The sequence below is a fragment of the Lepidochelys kempii genome, chromosome 1 (assembly GCF_965140265.1).
Source record: "Lepidochelys kempii isolate rLepKem1 chromosome 1, rLepKem1.hap2, whole genome shotgun sequence".
Classification (NCBI taxonomy): domain Eukaryota; kingdom Metazoa; phylum Chordata; order Testudines; family Cheloniidae; genus Lepidochelys; species Lepidochelys kempii.
The window spans coordinates 139,548,852-139,565,031 of record NC_133256.1 but is presented as its reverse complement, the minus strand read 5'-3'; the positions used below and the strand labels follow the sequence as shown (position 1 = coordinate 139,565,031).

Sequence of the window (16,180 nt, the reverse complement as noted above, 5' to 3'; positions counted from 1 at the left end):
GTGGATATACAGAAGAGAAAATAAAATCCCTGACATCCCTCTCTCCCAAAAAAGTTAAATACTTGAGTCACCACTGACTTAAGTCAATTTATAATTAGGATTGGCAGAATTTTTTTGTGGATAAATGCAAAGTATTGCACATTGGAAAACATAATCCCAACTATACATATAAAATGACTGAGTCTAGATGACCTGTTACCACTCAAGAAAGAGATCTTGGAGTAATTGTGGATAGTTCTCTGAAAACATCCGCTCAAAGCAGTCAAAAAAGCAAACAGAATGTTGGGAATCATTAAGAAAGGGATAGATAATAAGACAGAAAATATCATATTGCCTCTATATAAATCCATGGAACGCCCACATCTTGAATGTGTAGATGTGGTTGCCCCATTTCAAAAAATATATTTTGGAATTGGAAAAGGTATAGAATAGGGCAACAAAAATGATTAGGGTATGAAACAGCTTCCATATGAGGAGAGATTAATAAGACTGGGACTTTTCAGCTAGGAAAAGAGATGACTAAGGGGGGATATGATGTCTATAAAGTCATGACTGGTATGGAGAAAGTAAATAAGGAAGTGTTATTTACTCCTTCTCATAACCCAAGAACTAGGGGACACCAAATGAAAATAATAGGCAGCAGGTTTAAAACGAACAAAAGGAAGTATTTCTTCACACAATGCACAGTCATCCTCTTTGCTAGAGGATGTTGTGAAGGCTAGGATTGTAACAGGGTTCAAAAGAGAACTAGATAAGTTCATGGAGGATAGGTCCATCAATGGCTATTGGGCAGGGATGGAACACCATATTCTGAGTGTCCTTAGCCTCTGTTTGCCCGAGCTGGGAATGGGCGACAGGATGGATATTTTGATGATTACCTGGGATAGATGGGCCATTGGTCTGATCCAATATGGCTGTTCTTATGTTCCTATCACTGGTCACAGGTTCCCAAAGGGAGGAAATATATATGCCCGAAATCCAGCCAGATCTGCCGGGTGATAAGCAGTTGGCATACGTGGGGAATTCCACCCCAAGACAAGTTGAGCCACGAGGCCCATCACTTGAGGGGTGTTGTCAGACCAAAAAGGGGAACAGAGGTGCAGCTAACTCCATAACTGTGACAAGTATCTTGCTGAATTGGGCCAAAAGGAGGGGCAAGAACTTAGTTTCACATCTCACACAGGACTGTCAATATTGGCAACCAAGTTTTCAAAAATGAGTCAGGCCTCCAAATCATAAGATTACTTTAAAAATCATGAAACTATTTAAAAGTATATTTGGGATCCTTTTTATTTGCCTCTTGATTTTTGAGCTGTTAGGGTTCATATATTTAAGCTTTTCTCCAAAGCCATGAGGACTCAAAATTAAAACAAGCAAACAGAAAAGTAAGCTGCAGTTCTCATGTAATCACAAGACTTCAGGAGCTGGAGCTTTAAGAAAAGCACCAAAGATCACATGAGTTGACATCACTGCTGCTTTACTTGAAATTTTGATCCTGTCAGTTAAGAAAATGCATTCAACTGGGCAAAAGATCACTAATTGACAGTTAGTGTTGGTACTGTTTTTTAAAGGGGCGCCGCATAACTAGGTTCCCTTTGCCAGAAATAAACTGTGTAACAGAATGCATGTGCCAGCATGTGAGTTTTCAGAAAGGAGGGTCAAGGACTAGAAAAGCTATTAATTTTCCCATTTATGTAAAAATTCTCTCATAACCATCATCAGAGGAAGCGGTAATGTAATTTGACAAGCCATATTAAACTGCATTTTTCTTTCAGTATTGACTTTGCTCTTGAAAAATATCCTCCGTGTAACAGTTCAATTTGTGTCATGTGGAATAAGATGGAAGTTTAGGGTTTGTAACCGAGGGAAAATGGGTGTGTTTAGCCATGACCAGTTAATGAACTTTTAAACATTTAAAGGCAATAACGCCTTTGCCTGCACTGGGTGTTTAAGTGGTGTTTAATACACTTCTCTCAATCATGTTAATGCATTTTTAAAATACCACTCCTGGTTCCAGTTTAGACGATCCATAGGGCTTGTCTACACATTAACTAGACCAGGATGAACCAAACCGGTTTGAATTCACACCTTTAAGTATTTCCAGGTAAATCGGTGTGGATATTTTTATTTCGGATTACGTCCCTCTTAATCTGAAATAAGTGTCCACATACAGACTAACCCAGAAATAACTAAAACTGTGAATTACAATTGATTTATTTTATTCTGTTCCAGTTTGTGTGTATACAAACTTTACACTTTAAACTTAAACTTTAAGAAATCTGGTATATTTTTCCAGGATTTTTTTAAAGTGTGTGTGTGTGTACACATACAGAAATTATCACCTTGTGGTATCTCCAGAAAATGAAGAATTAAATGATTTTATAAGCTTTCTCTGTAAGGGATGATTCAACAATATCTAGCGTGAGTGTAGACTGCTTTTGCCACCAGAAGGAAATCATCCTACCTTTTCCTTTACTGTGATGGCAAAATTTTAAAACAGGCTCCAGGGTACTGAAATCTTAGACCATAGCTTGTCAATCTAGTGGTGGGAGGAAAACTCTCTATGTGGAGGAGAAATATTCAGATTAAGAGGCTGCCAGTACTTTAGAGGCATAATGCTAAGCCCTTGAGTACAAAGAAACCTGGTTCTCTAACCCCCTCCCCCCCCCCCCCCAAAAAAAAAAAAAAAAGACAGAAGATTTGATTTTGAGTAGCCCTCTGAATAAGTATAGGCCCTGGTCTGTTTGTTAAATTACAATATCAAAAGCAATTATGTCAGAAATAAACAAGTGTGGTTTGTGTTTTTTTACAGTAATTTAAACAATAAAGTGAAAAAGTATTCTGCACATCCAGTTGCAGATCATCACTGTGTCCACATGGGGGCTGCACAAGACTGCAGAATGCACTGGCTTTAGAGATTCTAGGAAGGCTGTTATTAGTTTCTTGGACTATAAGAGCAGCTGTGTGATCTCCTTGACCTTCCCTGCCTCCCAAATATTTTAGCTACATCCTAGGAGTATGTTGTAGTAAAGAAAATGGTAGAACAAGTGAAGAGGACTCTTCTTCCCCCTTCTCCTTCCCTCCTCAGAATGTGGATGCAAGGTGCTTGCACTGTGTTCAGCACTACGTGCTGGCAGAGCCAATTAATCCTGATGGCAAGCAGTTTTTAACATGTAGCTGTGGAGTTACAGTTTCCATCAGAATGCTCAAAACTTAGGAGTCAAAATAAATGGGGGACCAATCTTGGTTGGGACCTCTACATGCTACTGTAATACTAATAAACAACAATAAAATGTAATAGATGGTTTGATTTTATAAAACCTGACTGTTTTAAATCCAAATATATTTAGAGTATGTTTAATATGAAGAAATTAACTCTGTTATATAATAAAACTATGCTGCTGCTGTTTGTTTCAAATAATAATGAACATAAGTCCAGATTTAAAAATCTATTGATTGTCACTGCAGATACCAAGTCCCTGCTCTATTCAAGTGCATGTTCTAAGAGAGCTTTTGTTGAGACCCAGGCTGAAGTCAAGAGGTGGAGAAGCAAATCAGTGTGACTATAGCTACTCCACTATTCTGGACAAAGTAACTCTATTTACAGAATTATTTTTTTTAATGAAGTTGACCTTCTGAGAGACTTTTTCTTCATAGGCCATGGCACAAGGCAAACTAGAGCAGCCTAAACAGAAGGTCTCCTGGATACCTTCCTTCACATCCTTCAAACGTAATATTCTGTTTGTATTGTGGTAGGGACCAAAGGCTCTGATCAGGGTTGGGGTTCCTTTGTGCTAAGTACTGCTAAGTACTACACACAGCTTCCAATCTAAGGCCCCAGTTCTGCAGAGATTTACATACTTGATTAACTTATGTGGGGTGAGTAGCCCAACTGAAGTAATTGGAATGACGTACAGTCCATAAACTTAAGAAGGTGCATAAATCTTTGCAGGACCAGTGTCCAGTTCAAAACAAGTGCAATGTGTGAGTTTAACAGTCAATAAGAGGGTGTTTTAAAGTGGAGGAGGGACAAGAATAACAATAACACATGGTTCCATATAGACTCTGCTCTGCTTAATGGTTCTGAGTAATTGTTAACGTTTTTTTAAATTTTAAAATATATAAAAATCAGCAGTCCTGTATCCTAGCAATCCCTGCTGGCCTTTAGCTAAATTGGCGACTTATTTTAGAAAAGTAAAGCATTACTTAGAAGCAGTGATTATTCTAGTCCTCTGAAGCAATTGATTATTTTTTTTTCCCCTTCCTGAAAGATGTTGACTTGGGCTGGCCTCCGTTCATCTTGTTTTAAAAGATGGATGTGCCCCAAGAGACTGTTTGAGCACGTAGAAATCATGCACTTAACTTTTTTGGTATTTCATTTGCTTAGGGGGGAATATGAAGGTGCAACTTTCCTGAGTTGCAGGGAGCAATACATCTATTCTCAAAATACTGTCTGTGCACAACTGTCTTCTGGAAATAAATTCTTATTTCATTCAATGAGCTTTAGAGCCAAGTGGATTATAGACTTTAAGGCCAGAAGGGACCATCATGATCTAGTGTGACCTCCTGCACCTTGCAGACCACAGAACCTTACCCACCCACTCCTGTATTAGACCCATAACCTCTGGCTGAGTTGTTGAAGTCCTCAAATCATGATTTAAAGACTTCAAGTTACAGAGAATCCACTGTGTCTTCTAGTGCAAACTAGCAAGTGACCCATGTCCCACACTGCAAAGGAAAGCAAAAAATCTCACTGGGTCTCAGCCAATCTGACCTGACCCCAAATACTGTGATTAGTAAGACCTGAGCATGTGTGCGAAACTTTGCTGGGAAAGAGTTCTCTGTAGTAACTCAGATCCCTCCCCATCTAGTGTCCCATCTCCAGCAGTTGGAGATATTCCTAATAGCAATCATGGATGGGCCATATGCCGTTGTAGGCAACCTCATCATCCCCTCCGTAAACGTATCAAGCTCAATATTGAAACACATTAGATGTTTTGCTCCCACTTCTCCCCTTGGGAGTCTGTTCTAGTACTTCACTCCTCTGGTGGTTAGAAACATTCATCTAATTTCAAGACTAAACTGGCAGGTGGCCAATTTATATCCATTTGTTCTTGGACCAGTGTTGATCCTGAACTTAAATAACCCTTTCTCTCCCTGGTGTTCTATCCCTCTGATGTATTTATCGAAAGCAATCATATCTCCCTTTGCCTTCGTTTTGTTAGACTAAACAAGCCAAGCTCTTGTAAATCTCCTCTGATCATCCTAGGAGCCTTTCTCTGCACTTATTCCAGTTTGAATTCATCTTTCTTAAGCAATGGAGATCAGAATTGCACACAGTATTCCAAATGAGGTCTCACCGTGTCTTGTATAATGGTAATAACACTTCCCTATCTCTGTTGGAAATATCTCTCCTGATTTATCCTGGGATTGCATTAGCCTTTTTCAGTCATGTCATATTGATGGCTCATAGTCATCCTGTGATAGACCAGTACACGTAGGCTTTTCTCCTCCTCTGTCTCCTCCAATTGATAAGTCCCCAGCTTATAGCAAAAATTCTTGTCATTAGTACCTAAGTGTATGACCATACACTTTGCACTATTAAATTTCATCCCATTTCCATTAGTCCAGTTTTCCAGATCATCCATTTTGTATGATATTTTGTTCCTCCTCCATATTAACAATACCTCCCAACTTTGTGACATTTGCAGTTTTATTAGCACATGCCCACTCTTTGTGTCAAGGATAGTAATAAAAATGTTAAATAAGATTGGTCCCAAGATCTTCAGGAATTCCACTAGTCATCTTCCTCCAGCCTGACAGCCATCTTTCAGTATGACCCATTGTGGTCTCCCCTTTCCTTCTGTTGTCTGTGGAGTTCTTCTTAGTATTTTTATCTTCAGGAAAGCTCTTTCTTTCCTAAGGTTGCATGTCATAGCACCCTGAGAAACCAGGAACTATTGAAACCTAAGAAATTTATGGTCTTTTCTGTAATTTTTAAGGTGACAATTCTGAATTCCTTTCTCACAAGAAAACCTAATATTTGTCTTATTATATAGCTAAGCTTGTTGTCTTTTTTATGTTTGTAAGTAAATATTTTTACCAGTCTAGGAATAGTACTGAAGCATTAGTATAAAAGGTAATGCTGAAACTGTATGTTCGCATATTACTTGATTGTAGGAATGTTGTATAAAATTGCTAACTTTGAATTGTGAATTTAATATTAGATAATATAAGCATTTTTGCTCATTTTATTAATGCTTTGAAGTTATTTAGGACAAGGTTAGAATAGCCAGAATATTTTAATTATTGGGAATTAGGATTATGATTTTATAATGAACCTGGAAGTTGTTTAAAAGTAGAGTCAAATTTGGGGAAACCTTCATCTTTTCTCTTAAGAGAAAGATGAGATGAAACTCTCCTCAAATTAAAGTTAAGTGTAAGAAGAAAGAACATGAAAGCTTTAACTTCAAAATTAAGTAGAATTCTGGAAGATAATCACCAAGTTACCTCATCCTGTTGTTAAATGGTTCAAGAAGAAGTAGTGACAGAAAATTGAGCCAAAAGACTTTTCAAACAATTTTGTTGAATATATTTTAATTAACAGTGCTAAGAAAGAAATTAAAGAGGTCCAAAATAAAATGGTTTGAAACTGTTGAAGAGGTGAACTTTTCTAAAGCTTGGTTGCCATCTACTGGATTAATAGAAAACATGAAATGACATTTTGAGCTGTTCAGTTGATTAATTTATTACCTGCAATCAAATCTGAGTATGTCCCAAAATTTTAAACTGCCCAGTGGGATGATGTTAGAATGAGAGATTGATCCCTTTTCAGAATTGGGCCAACCCTTCCATACATCTGAATGGAAAGATATTGCATAAAAAGTTTTGCAAAATCCAAATTCATTGTTCTCTCCTCCTAAGAGAGTCCACTGATTCTCTTCATTGAGAGATCCAGTCTTTGTCCAAAGGTCCAGAGGTCCTGAATACAAAAGCATCCTGATCTCAACTCAGATGAGCGTATCCTATTTATGTAAGAAGTGTGCGGTGATTCTGCTCTCCCAAGAGATTAGTTTATTTTAATTGAAAGTCCTTTATGGATAAGAACCTGAGTTTTCGAACTTTAAAAGTCCAAAGTCCTAAATATAATTTGGACATACAATTTTAATCTCAAAATCTGGGAACATTGGTAAAGATTTCTAAATTAATTTACTTCCTTGCATATGTCTAAGATGTGTTAAATTGCAGAGATGGCGCCCTAAATTCTGGTTTAAATTAGAGGTAAGGGCTCTTCCCAAAACAAATGTGGGAGGGTTGTTTACCTTTAAATGCTCCTAACATTTAGAATCTCAACTCTCCAGGATAAGCATCCCTTTTATGGCCTATTCATAGCTAATAGAGTTCTGTTTAACACAACACAAGAGCCTTCTTTTGTGAATTTCCATGCAACTTGTTAAGAGATGGATTAACATTTCTTTTAGGATTAAACATAATTGGAGACCTTTGTGGGGTTACATTTTATTTCCAGTTAAATTCATGTATTGGCAAAGTATCAGAGCTTCAGTGTGGGAATTAAGCAGAGAAAGAGGGAGGGAAGGAGTAGACTGCCCTCTTAGATATTGGAATGTGGTGAGGTGTCAAAAGGGGACCATTTTATACTTAAGTTTGCTGATCACCAAACTCCTAGTGCATTGCAAATGCCCTGAAAATCTTTTTGGTAAAGAACATTTGGCCAATGGTTCAGGATGTCTCATATGTAAAGCTTAAGTAAATCTAACTTGAATTTAGAAAAAAAAAATCAGTACCATAACCTTATGTAAATATGTCATGCTATCAAAATTTTTGGACTTAAATGGATGTTGAAATATAGTCCCCACTACTTTGACTATCCATATTAACATAATCCTCTTTATGACAAATAAAATACTGTCATTCTTATATGTTTGGAACTAGAGCTGCCTGAAACTTTTCAATTCAAAATATTTTTTAATAAAAACATTTTTTTGGTCAAAAGAGTATTTTCTGTGGAAAATATTGATGAAATTTTTGGATTATTTATTTTGAAAAACAAAATTTCAGCCATTCATACAAAGTCTGGACTGGACAAAATTTTTAATTGGTTGAAAACCAAAAATGTTTCTGTTCTTGGGTTTTCAGTTCAATGAAAAACCTGAAAAAATTGTATAGGAAAAAGTTTGACTAACAGTTATTTTGTCAATAATTTTAATGGAAAATTTAGAAAAAAAAATGATCGTCTCTACTTGGCACATTGTTACTTAACACTTTCAAGATTTTTTGGCAATATACCAGAGTTTGAAAAACTATTTTCTTTTAGCTGACCTGGGACTATGGTCAGTGTTGTACCAAAATACAAAATTCACAGATACTTTCCTTATGACAGTCCCTAGTATGTGTTGTGGAATACCCCGTCTGTTTCCAAAGTATTGAATCTTGTGAATATACATTTGTATGTCATGGTTTCTTGGCACATCTTGTAAGATGCCGCGTATTATGGCGGGAGTCACCGCATGGCAAAGTTATGCATCAATCTACAAGTTTTTTTTTCTTAGATTGCAATACAGTTTTTAGTCTTTGAAGGAATGCTGTATTATTATTATTTTGTTATGCAGTACTACTTGGACAGAAGCTGTGGAAGAGAGCAGAGAGTTTGCCGTCTGCTTTATTCTCTATATTTGGAGACAATTCTTGAGGCAGAGTAACTTCCTGGAACTGGACTTTGATGTGTGAGCTGAGATTTCTGGAAGAGTGGATTGCTTGTGTGGGTAACTGCCTGTCTACCATGACTTGTGTATGTGTGTGTAAATAAAGCAAGTTATGCTTAGGATATGCACTGAGTCCACATCCCAGATTTTCTCTTACACTGGGAAGCCAATCTCCAAGGGCCCAGACATCTGCTGTCTCCAGACAGAGGGGCAGTACTTGTGTTAGAAATAGGATGCTGGTGTCCGAAGAAGTGGCAACATTATGTTAAGTTTAGAAACTTGCTCTACACTTCAGTTGACGTGGTTTAATTTCTACTTCTTGAGCAGCATTGCCCGAGAAATGGTAGTTTATCCTCCCAAAATTACAAAAAGCAGGCAGAGAATGTGTTCTGACATTCAGTTTTATCACACAATAATTTATGTTGAAAGGGACTAGATGGCTCTGGAGGTCATCAAACTGAATTGTAGCTGTGATTAAGATAAGTGTGCATGTGCTCCTGTGAATATTTATCTCAAATGAACGTAAACGTATTGAAAAAAGTCTTCAGTATTTGTTGATGTATTACTGCTGCAGGAATGCTGTCGTCTTAACCGATTTCTAGTGTCCTATTAGGACCCTTTTCTGCAGAAGTGGATCTGTCCTGGAATTTTATACAAGCCCTTCACCACTGCAGATCCCTTGTTGAGGGACCAGTGGCTTGGCAATAAACATCCTTTTGGATTGAAGCTTTGTATACAAGTTTCCAGTCCTGGAGTGCAGTTTTTCATGCTTAAAATTTTGCAAAACTATTGCTCTGCCATCTGCTGGTATTTCATTATGTGAAATAAATAGATGCCATTTTTTTAATGGGAAATTAATGGTGCTGTGATTCATAAACATGCACTTAGCTTATCTGATGCACATCATTTGCAGTCTGCTTTCTAGACTATTTAAATTTGTACTATTGATCATATTCTTAGTAAATTAACTGTAAACCTCCATGGCAACTACTACCTTTACACTGTATTCTTTATTCTATGCCCTTGCTCTGTATGCTTATTTTGACCTACAATAAAAGATCATTATCAAATAATCAGTTATTACACAAGAGAAATAGCTAGATCAGCTTTGGAAAAATGTATTTGCCTACTCAGTTGAGGCAGGAAACTTTTGACAGACAAATCAAATATTAATTACACACAAAAAAACCCCATGCTAAAATATTATTAGGGTTGCAAAGTCAGGCACTCAAAAATTAGGATGTGTCAGAATTAAGGTTGACTTCAACCTTAATTTGCCTTCTTTGTGCATATGCATTATGATAGTCTTTACATGATCCCATACTATTTTTTCCATAGGACCTCTGGCTTATTGAGAGCACAGGATAGATCTGCTCTAGGGATGAATCTGGGTTGTATAATGCAGCAGGCTGTTGTCCATAGGATCCCTGCCTCATTTATTGCCGAGGTTGGAATGTGTGTAGTGAATGAGGCAGGGGATTGCAGGAAGAAGAAAGGAGGATCTCATAGTTCAGGCCGTGGAATGCCACCCTGGAGAACTGGATTCTATCCCTGCCTCTGCCACAGAGTTACTGTGTGATGCATCGTGCTGGGCAAGTCACTGAAACCTGCAGTTTCACAGGTGACCATTGTGTGTTCTTCATTTTCTGGTTGTCCAACTTGAGATACTTAGCACTTCTGCAGTTCAGAGCCCAAGGACTCTCAGTTTCAACAGAGGCCAACAAGAACTCTACTCTGACTATATAAAGTGCTTTAAAATGCTAAGTACTCGGAACAATGAGGCCTCGTATAGAACACCCAAAATCAATATAGTTTTGACCTTAATCTTTGTGTCTTAGTTCCCCATTTGTAAAATACCACCTCCTCACTTCATAAGAGTATTTTAATAATAAATTAATGTTTGTACAGCACTTAGAAACTATAGTGATGAGCGCCCTGTAACTTTTGATTTATATGTTCCCAATTAGTAGCTTAAATAAATAAATAAAACCAATCTGAATCCTTTAAGGTTCGAGCTTCCAAGGCGGTTACAGATCATTTAATTTAGTGGAGGACCGTGAAAATGGCACAAAGAGTGTTAAAATTAAAGATTTTATTTAATATAAAGTAGTTAAGCAAACAGGCATTGCAATATAACCATACATTGCATTCATACTCACTTTCTAATATGAAATGGTACATTTAGCCGTGATCAGTTCCTTAATGGATATAATTCTTTCTCTACCTTGATGGTGGATGGCCATACCTAATCTAAAATTAGTGTGCTACCCTTTTATAATCAATTGTAATAATGCCCTTTAATTAATATTAAATCTACCTTTTACCATATTTATGTTTGCACTGCCATAATTAAATATTTTCTACTTATTTCTACATTGGCTATTTAACATTAAACATCATCTTAATTAACATCCACATAAATGCCATACCAATAACTATCAATATAGATAAGATTTTCCAAAACATTAACATTTTATGTAGAACACTTGTGAAAACCAGTTAGGACCAAAACATGTTTACAACATGACCTGGGGTTATGCCCTAATTTATCTGCAACTTGCTTCTGAATTGTCTCACTTCACTTTACTCAGATTTTACGAGGCCTCACTTGGCTATTGTCCAGCCTGTTTCTAGAAAATAGATTTTGGGGCCTACTAACATTTCAACACATTTCTATATAAATATGAGCAAGCATCATTTCCATAGGCCATGAGGATATTAATAATTTTGTCTTCAGAGCAGGTTTTGAACAGTGTGCAGTAGTTAAGGCCTGGGGCCACTCATTGAACAATTAGGGGAAAAGAAAATATTGAACAGCTGCTTAGCAAGTGAGCACCATCTATTCTGTGCATTGAGTGAGGCAGGAGTCCTGTGGAAAAAATAGTATGTTATAATGTAGTTAAATACCGTCTCATAATTCATATGCACACAAGTGCCAATTTAAGTTTGAAGAGGCAACCTTAATTCTGGCAATTCCTAACTTTTGAGCTCTGCAGCCTTAATAATGTTCTTTGAACATATTTTTTTGTGGGTAATTTCCTAATTTGATAAAAAAGCAAACTGAAAAAACGGAAATTCTATCATGTGACATCATACTGACATCCATATGGGTCATCAGCAAGGTTGGAAACTTTAGATCCACCCCATGGACCTCTGCTACTTGAGCGAATGGAGTAACTGATAGCAGTTACTTTATGTGGACCAGCACAGCAGGAGCATGAGACACTTTTTGCCAGAAGGTTTCAGAGATATTTGCTGATATGAGGGAACCACACTGGCACAACAGGGGGTCCAAATAAACTAATCACTAAATAAAGATACAACATCTAAGATCTAGCTACCTGTATACACTGCTGCTCTGGCAGGATTGTGGTGGCTTCTGAAAACCTAGAAGAAAGTGAAGGCCATTACCTTGGAATAAGAAGCAAATATGCGATGAGTCAATGTCTGAAGGCTACATAAGAACATGATTCAGAAGGAGCCTTTAAACAGCCTGTTTGATCAAAGGGCCCCGGGTTAATTGTTGGTGTATAAATGGAGACCATGTAGTTACCTCTCAGATGGATGACTTAAATTGTATTTTGTATTGTGTTTTGTGAAAGGTCTGTCTGTTAATTGACACCTACTAGGCGACAGCAGATTTACTGTGCTGACTGGGTCTGTGCATGGTCTATCCATAGACAGCCTCTAAAGCAGGGGTTCTCAAACTGGGAGTGGCGAGGGTATTACGGGGGGCAATTGCAAGCTGTCAGTCTCCACCCCAAACCCAGCTTTGGCTTCAGCATTTATAAAGGTGTTAAATATATAAAAAAAGTGTTTTTAATTTATAAGGGGGGGTCGCACTCAGAGGCTTCCTATGTGAAAGGGGTCACCAGTACAAAAGTTTGAGAACTACTGCTCTAAAGGGTGTGGCTTCTCACAGATGGAAAGTTCAGAAGCTAACTGAGAGGAAGATTGAAAGTGTGTTTCCTGCCTGCTGGGGTGGCAGGATGAGAGATGGGGAAATAAATTGTTTGTACCAGCTGCAGGAAGGGAGCAGTAATAATTACATATGGTTCTGTTGTATAAGTGTTATTCCAGGGATTTGGCATAGCTGTGCTTAACCCACGAATAAGGAAACCACAGGATCATGTAACAATTATACTAGAAGGCAGAAAAAGCTGTGTCTTTGGTGCCAGCTCCCTTTAATGTCCACAACACTACTAAAACAGTGAAGGTCTCACATACGATGGCCTGTCTTGTGGGGAATGACAATTTGTTGTGCCTTATTGTTATACTGAAATACCCCAACCCTAGCCAACAATTTGAGAACAAGCTTGTTAATGATATTGAATATATAGCAATAAAAACGTTTGGGTATTTTTAAAGTAAACTAAAAGTACACACACGAGAAGCTCCAAAAAGAGGATATGTTGCCCAAGGCAAGCAACAGCTGGGTTCATTGCCCGGTGTGCATCGCGCCAATGACCACAACGGGGTGGAGAAGCAGAGATTTATTTGAAGCTTCAAATAGGGCGCAGGGAGACTGAGCTGTCTCAAATCCTGCAGCAGCGCAGCAAATTCCAGTATACACTTTATACCTTTGCCTACTTCACTACACAAGTTTATGCAATCAATTACCTGTTGCCCCATACAATACCGTAGCCAATCGGCTAAAGCAGCCAGTTGTGTTTTTCCTCAGTAGCATTGCCTGAGCCTTGCCTTATTTGGTCCTATTCGTTACTGGTTTTTGCTAAACATTTCTGCCGTATCTATTTGTTTCCCAGGCCGAAGCTGGCCTTGGCTGGCGAGCCGTGTGCAAACCTGTCTGTCTGTGTGCTAGCTTCCTTAGAGTTATGCAGGGTCACAGAAAGTTCAAGGAGCAAAGGGGCCTCAGTTTATCTGGGCCTAGAGCAAGAGGGCTTCATCGACACTCATGGTCTTCCACCCTCCCGAGTTACCTAGTGTAGTGCCCAGTGTCACCAGCAGATAGGTGTTAAGAAATTTGGTCACCCTTCCTAGTGTTCTCAGCAGAGGAAGGATTCCCAACCAGCAGGTCAGAATCTGTAGCCAGGTTCTTTGAATATTAACGTTATCCTGAACAAGTGATGTACAATGTGTAGTGTATTAATGTTTTATTGTAACTTTGCCTTCACAAAAAAGGTTATAAAAAACAACAGGCTACAAAAGCCTGATCTTTCACTTTTCTGCAGTGGAAGGGATTCAGGTTTGGGTATTTATAGTGATTAACTTTACTTGGAATTCCACAGTACATAGCAAGGAGTTGTTTAGGAAAAAAAAATCCCTGATACAATGCAATAACCCATGAAAGTATGGTGTAATTTTTTTTTTTTTAAGAAATGCACCAGCTCTTTGGCTCTTTTGGACTCTTCTTGAGTTTTATCGTTAAAATTCCTTTTTTCCCCTCTGGTTTTAGTGATTGATGGATTTCTGAAAACTGATGAAAGGCAAAGATTAGCAAAAGAAAGAAGAGAAGAAAGAGAAAAATATCTAGGTAAGTTGACCTCTGCATTTTTTTAAAGCTATATGTGAGTTTTAGTGGGAAAAGAAAAATAATTATGTTTTTCCTCTTCTGAATTTTAAATGTTATATTTCAGTCCACTTTTGTTTTTTGTCATCTTAAAATGGTTTAAATTGCTGAAGAATTTCAGCAGAATCTAATTCACTTTCAAATAGATAGAGAACCTAATCTTCTAGGACTCTTTCAATTGGTTTCAGTATACAGCACTTCACATTCTACAATTAGCAATCAGTTATCTTCAGTAAATGTGCTATTGAATATTATGACATGAATATATGTGTGAGATACTGACTTTCTGGAAGCTGATGTATATGATTCTGTCAAAAAGTCAAGCCTTGAACAATATTTACAATGAAAGATTGATTGGCTGCGGCATTGTGATTTTAACCTCTGAGTGTTAACAACTTCAAAATTAAAGTGGAGTTAGTGAGAGTGGCATACACTAGATATTTTCTTTGCCTTGCTGTCTGAATGAAAGTTTACAAATTCATTTTTCAGTTGTGGGAGGCAAAAATTATTTTTAGACTCATTGGTGTCATTTCTGATGCTTTAAAGAACAACTTAAACCTCACGGGAAATGTTGAGTGCTTGCAAAATATTTCTGAATAATTCTTTCTACTGCATTATTATAGGCAGGGCAGGTTGCCCAACACTTCCCAGGAAAACATCCTGCTTTCAGTTGCTTATAACTTTACCAAACTTTAAACATTTGGACTGAAATTTGCCATGGCAGGTATTTTTGGAAGATTTCACCAAAATGATTCAGTTGTTTCCAAGAAGGAGGCTAGAGAAAATATGTTTAGCTCATGTCCAAAATCTCTGGTGACCTTTCCTTTGAAAAGCTGCAGTGCCCCCATTTTTTGGAGTAGGGACTTGAAATTTGGCAGGGCTGTGGCCTTTGTGTGACCTTTATACTGCAATTAGACACCCGCAGCTGACTCAGGCTGGAGCTGAAAGGGCTGTTTAATTACAATGTAGAGGTTCCAGCTCAGGCTGAAGCCCGAACTCTGGGATCCTCCCACCTTGCAGAGTCTGAAAGCCTGCGCCTCAGCCTGAGCCTGAACATTTACACTGCAGTTAAACAGCCCCTTAGCTAGAGCCCCTGAGCACAGGCCAGCCAGGCGTCTAACTGCAGAGTAGACATAGCCATTGTCATGGATGTGCCCTTTCCTGTCCTTGTGAAAAGGTGCCAAAATCTGGCCAAGTTATAAGCCTTTGAAGAATCCCAGTTTGCACATGCTCAGTAGAGATGGTTTAGGTTTTTAGCTAGTAAATTCCCCAAAGATTCTGTATACACTGAGCATACTGCAGCCTGGGTTTCAACAGGGCTTTCTCTGCAATAGTGGCACTGGGCCGCTAGAGGCCATGCCACTGCCAGATGTGGGCACCTAAAGTAAGAAGAGGAAGACTCTCTCCAATGTGCACTTGAAGCCTGGGATCAGTTGGGAGAGAAAGCTACTGATTTGAGTGCAGAGAGAATGAGAACTGGGATTGGGGGCGAGCAGTGGGGGAAGTAGATTGGAATAAGGAGCCTGTGAGGGGAGGGAAGACGACAACTGCAGGCTGATGGGGTGGGAGAGGAAACTATGACTGGGAGCAAGAGCCAGATGAGACTGGAAATGGGATCTGGGGAGGGAAATTGGGAAGGGATGGGCAAATTGAGACTGGATGAGGAGCCAAGTGTGGACACTGGGACTAGTGGGCAGGGAGATTGGGAATGAGAACCAATGGGGTGGGGAAAGGAGGGGAGACATACCAGATAAGGGTGCACGGGGGGAGCTCGGATGACTTTGGCCAAGAAACTAGAAAAGGAGCCGGAAGGGGAGAGTTCACAATTAGAATTGAATCAGGAACCTGAAGAGGGGGATTGGGACTGAGAGCCAGTGGGGATGGGGGTAAGGGATTTTAGGCCAGGTTTGGGGGGAGAGATGGATTG

At 38.6% G+C, this 16,180-nt stretch overlaps 1 protein-coding gene across 6 annotated transcripts in view; it reads left to right on the top strand.

The window, feature by feature from the left end:
• The window catches only part of MAP7D2 (MAP7 domain containing 2), a 124,603-nt gene that overhangs the window by 51,934 nt on the left and 56,489 nt on the right, over nt 1–16,180 (top strand). For all 6 annotated transcript variants that reach the window (XM_073357061.1, XM_073357040.1, XM_073357051.1 and 3 more), the window contains exon 2: nt 14,140–14,217. In XM_073357061.1, coding sequence (XP_073213162.1) covers nt 14,140–14,217 — 78 coding nt within the window. The remainder of the gene's footprint in view (nt 1–14,139; nt 14,218–16,180) is intronic.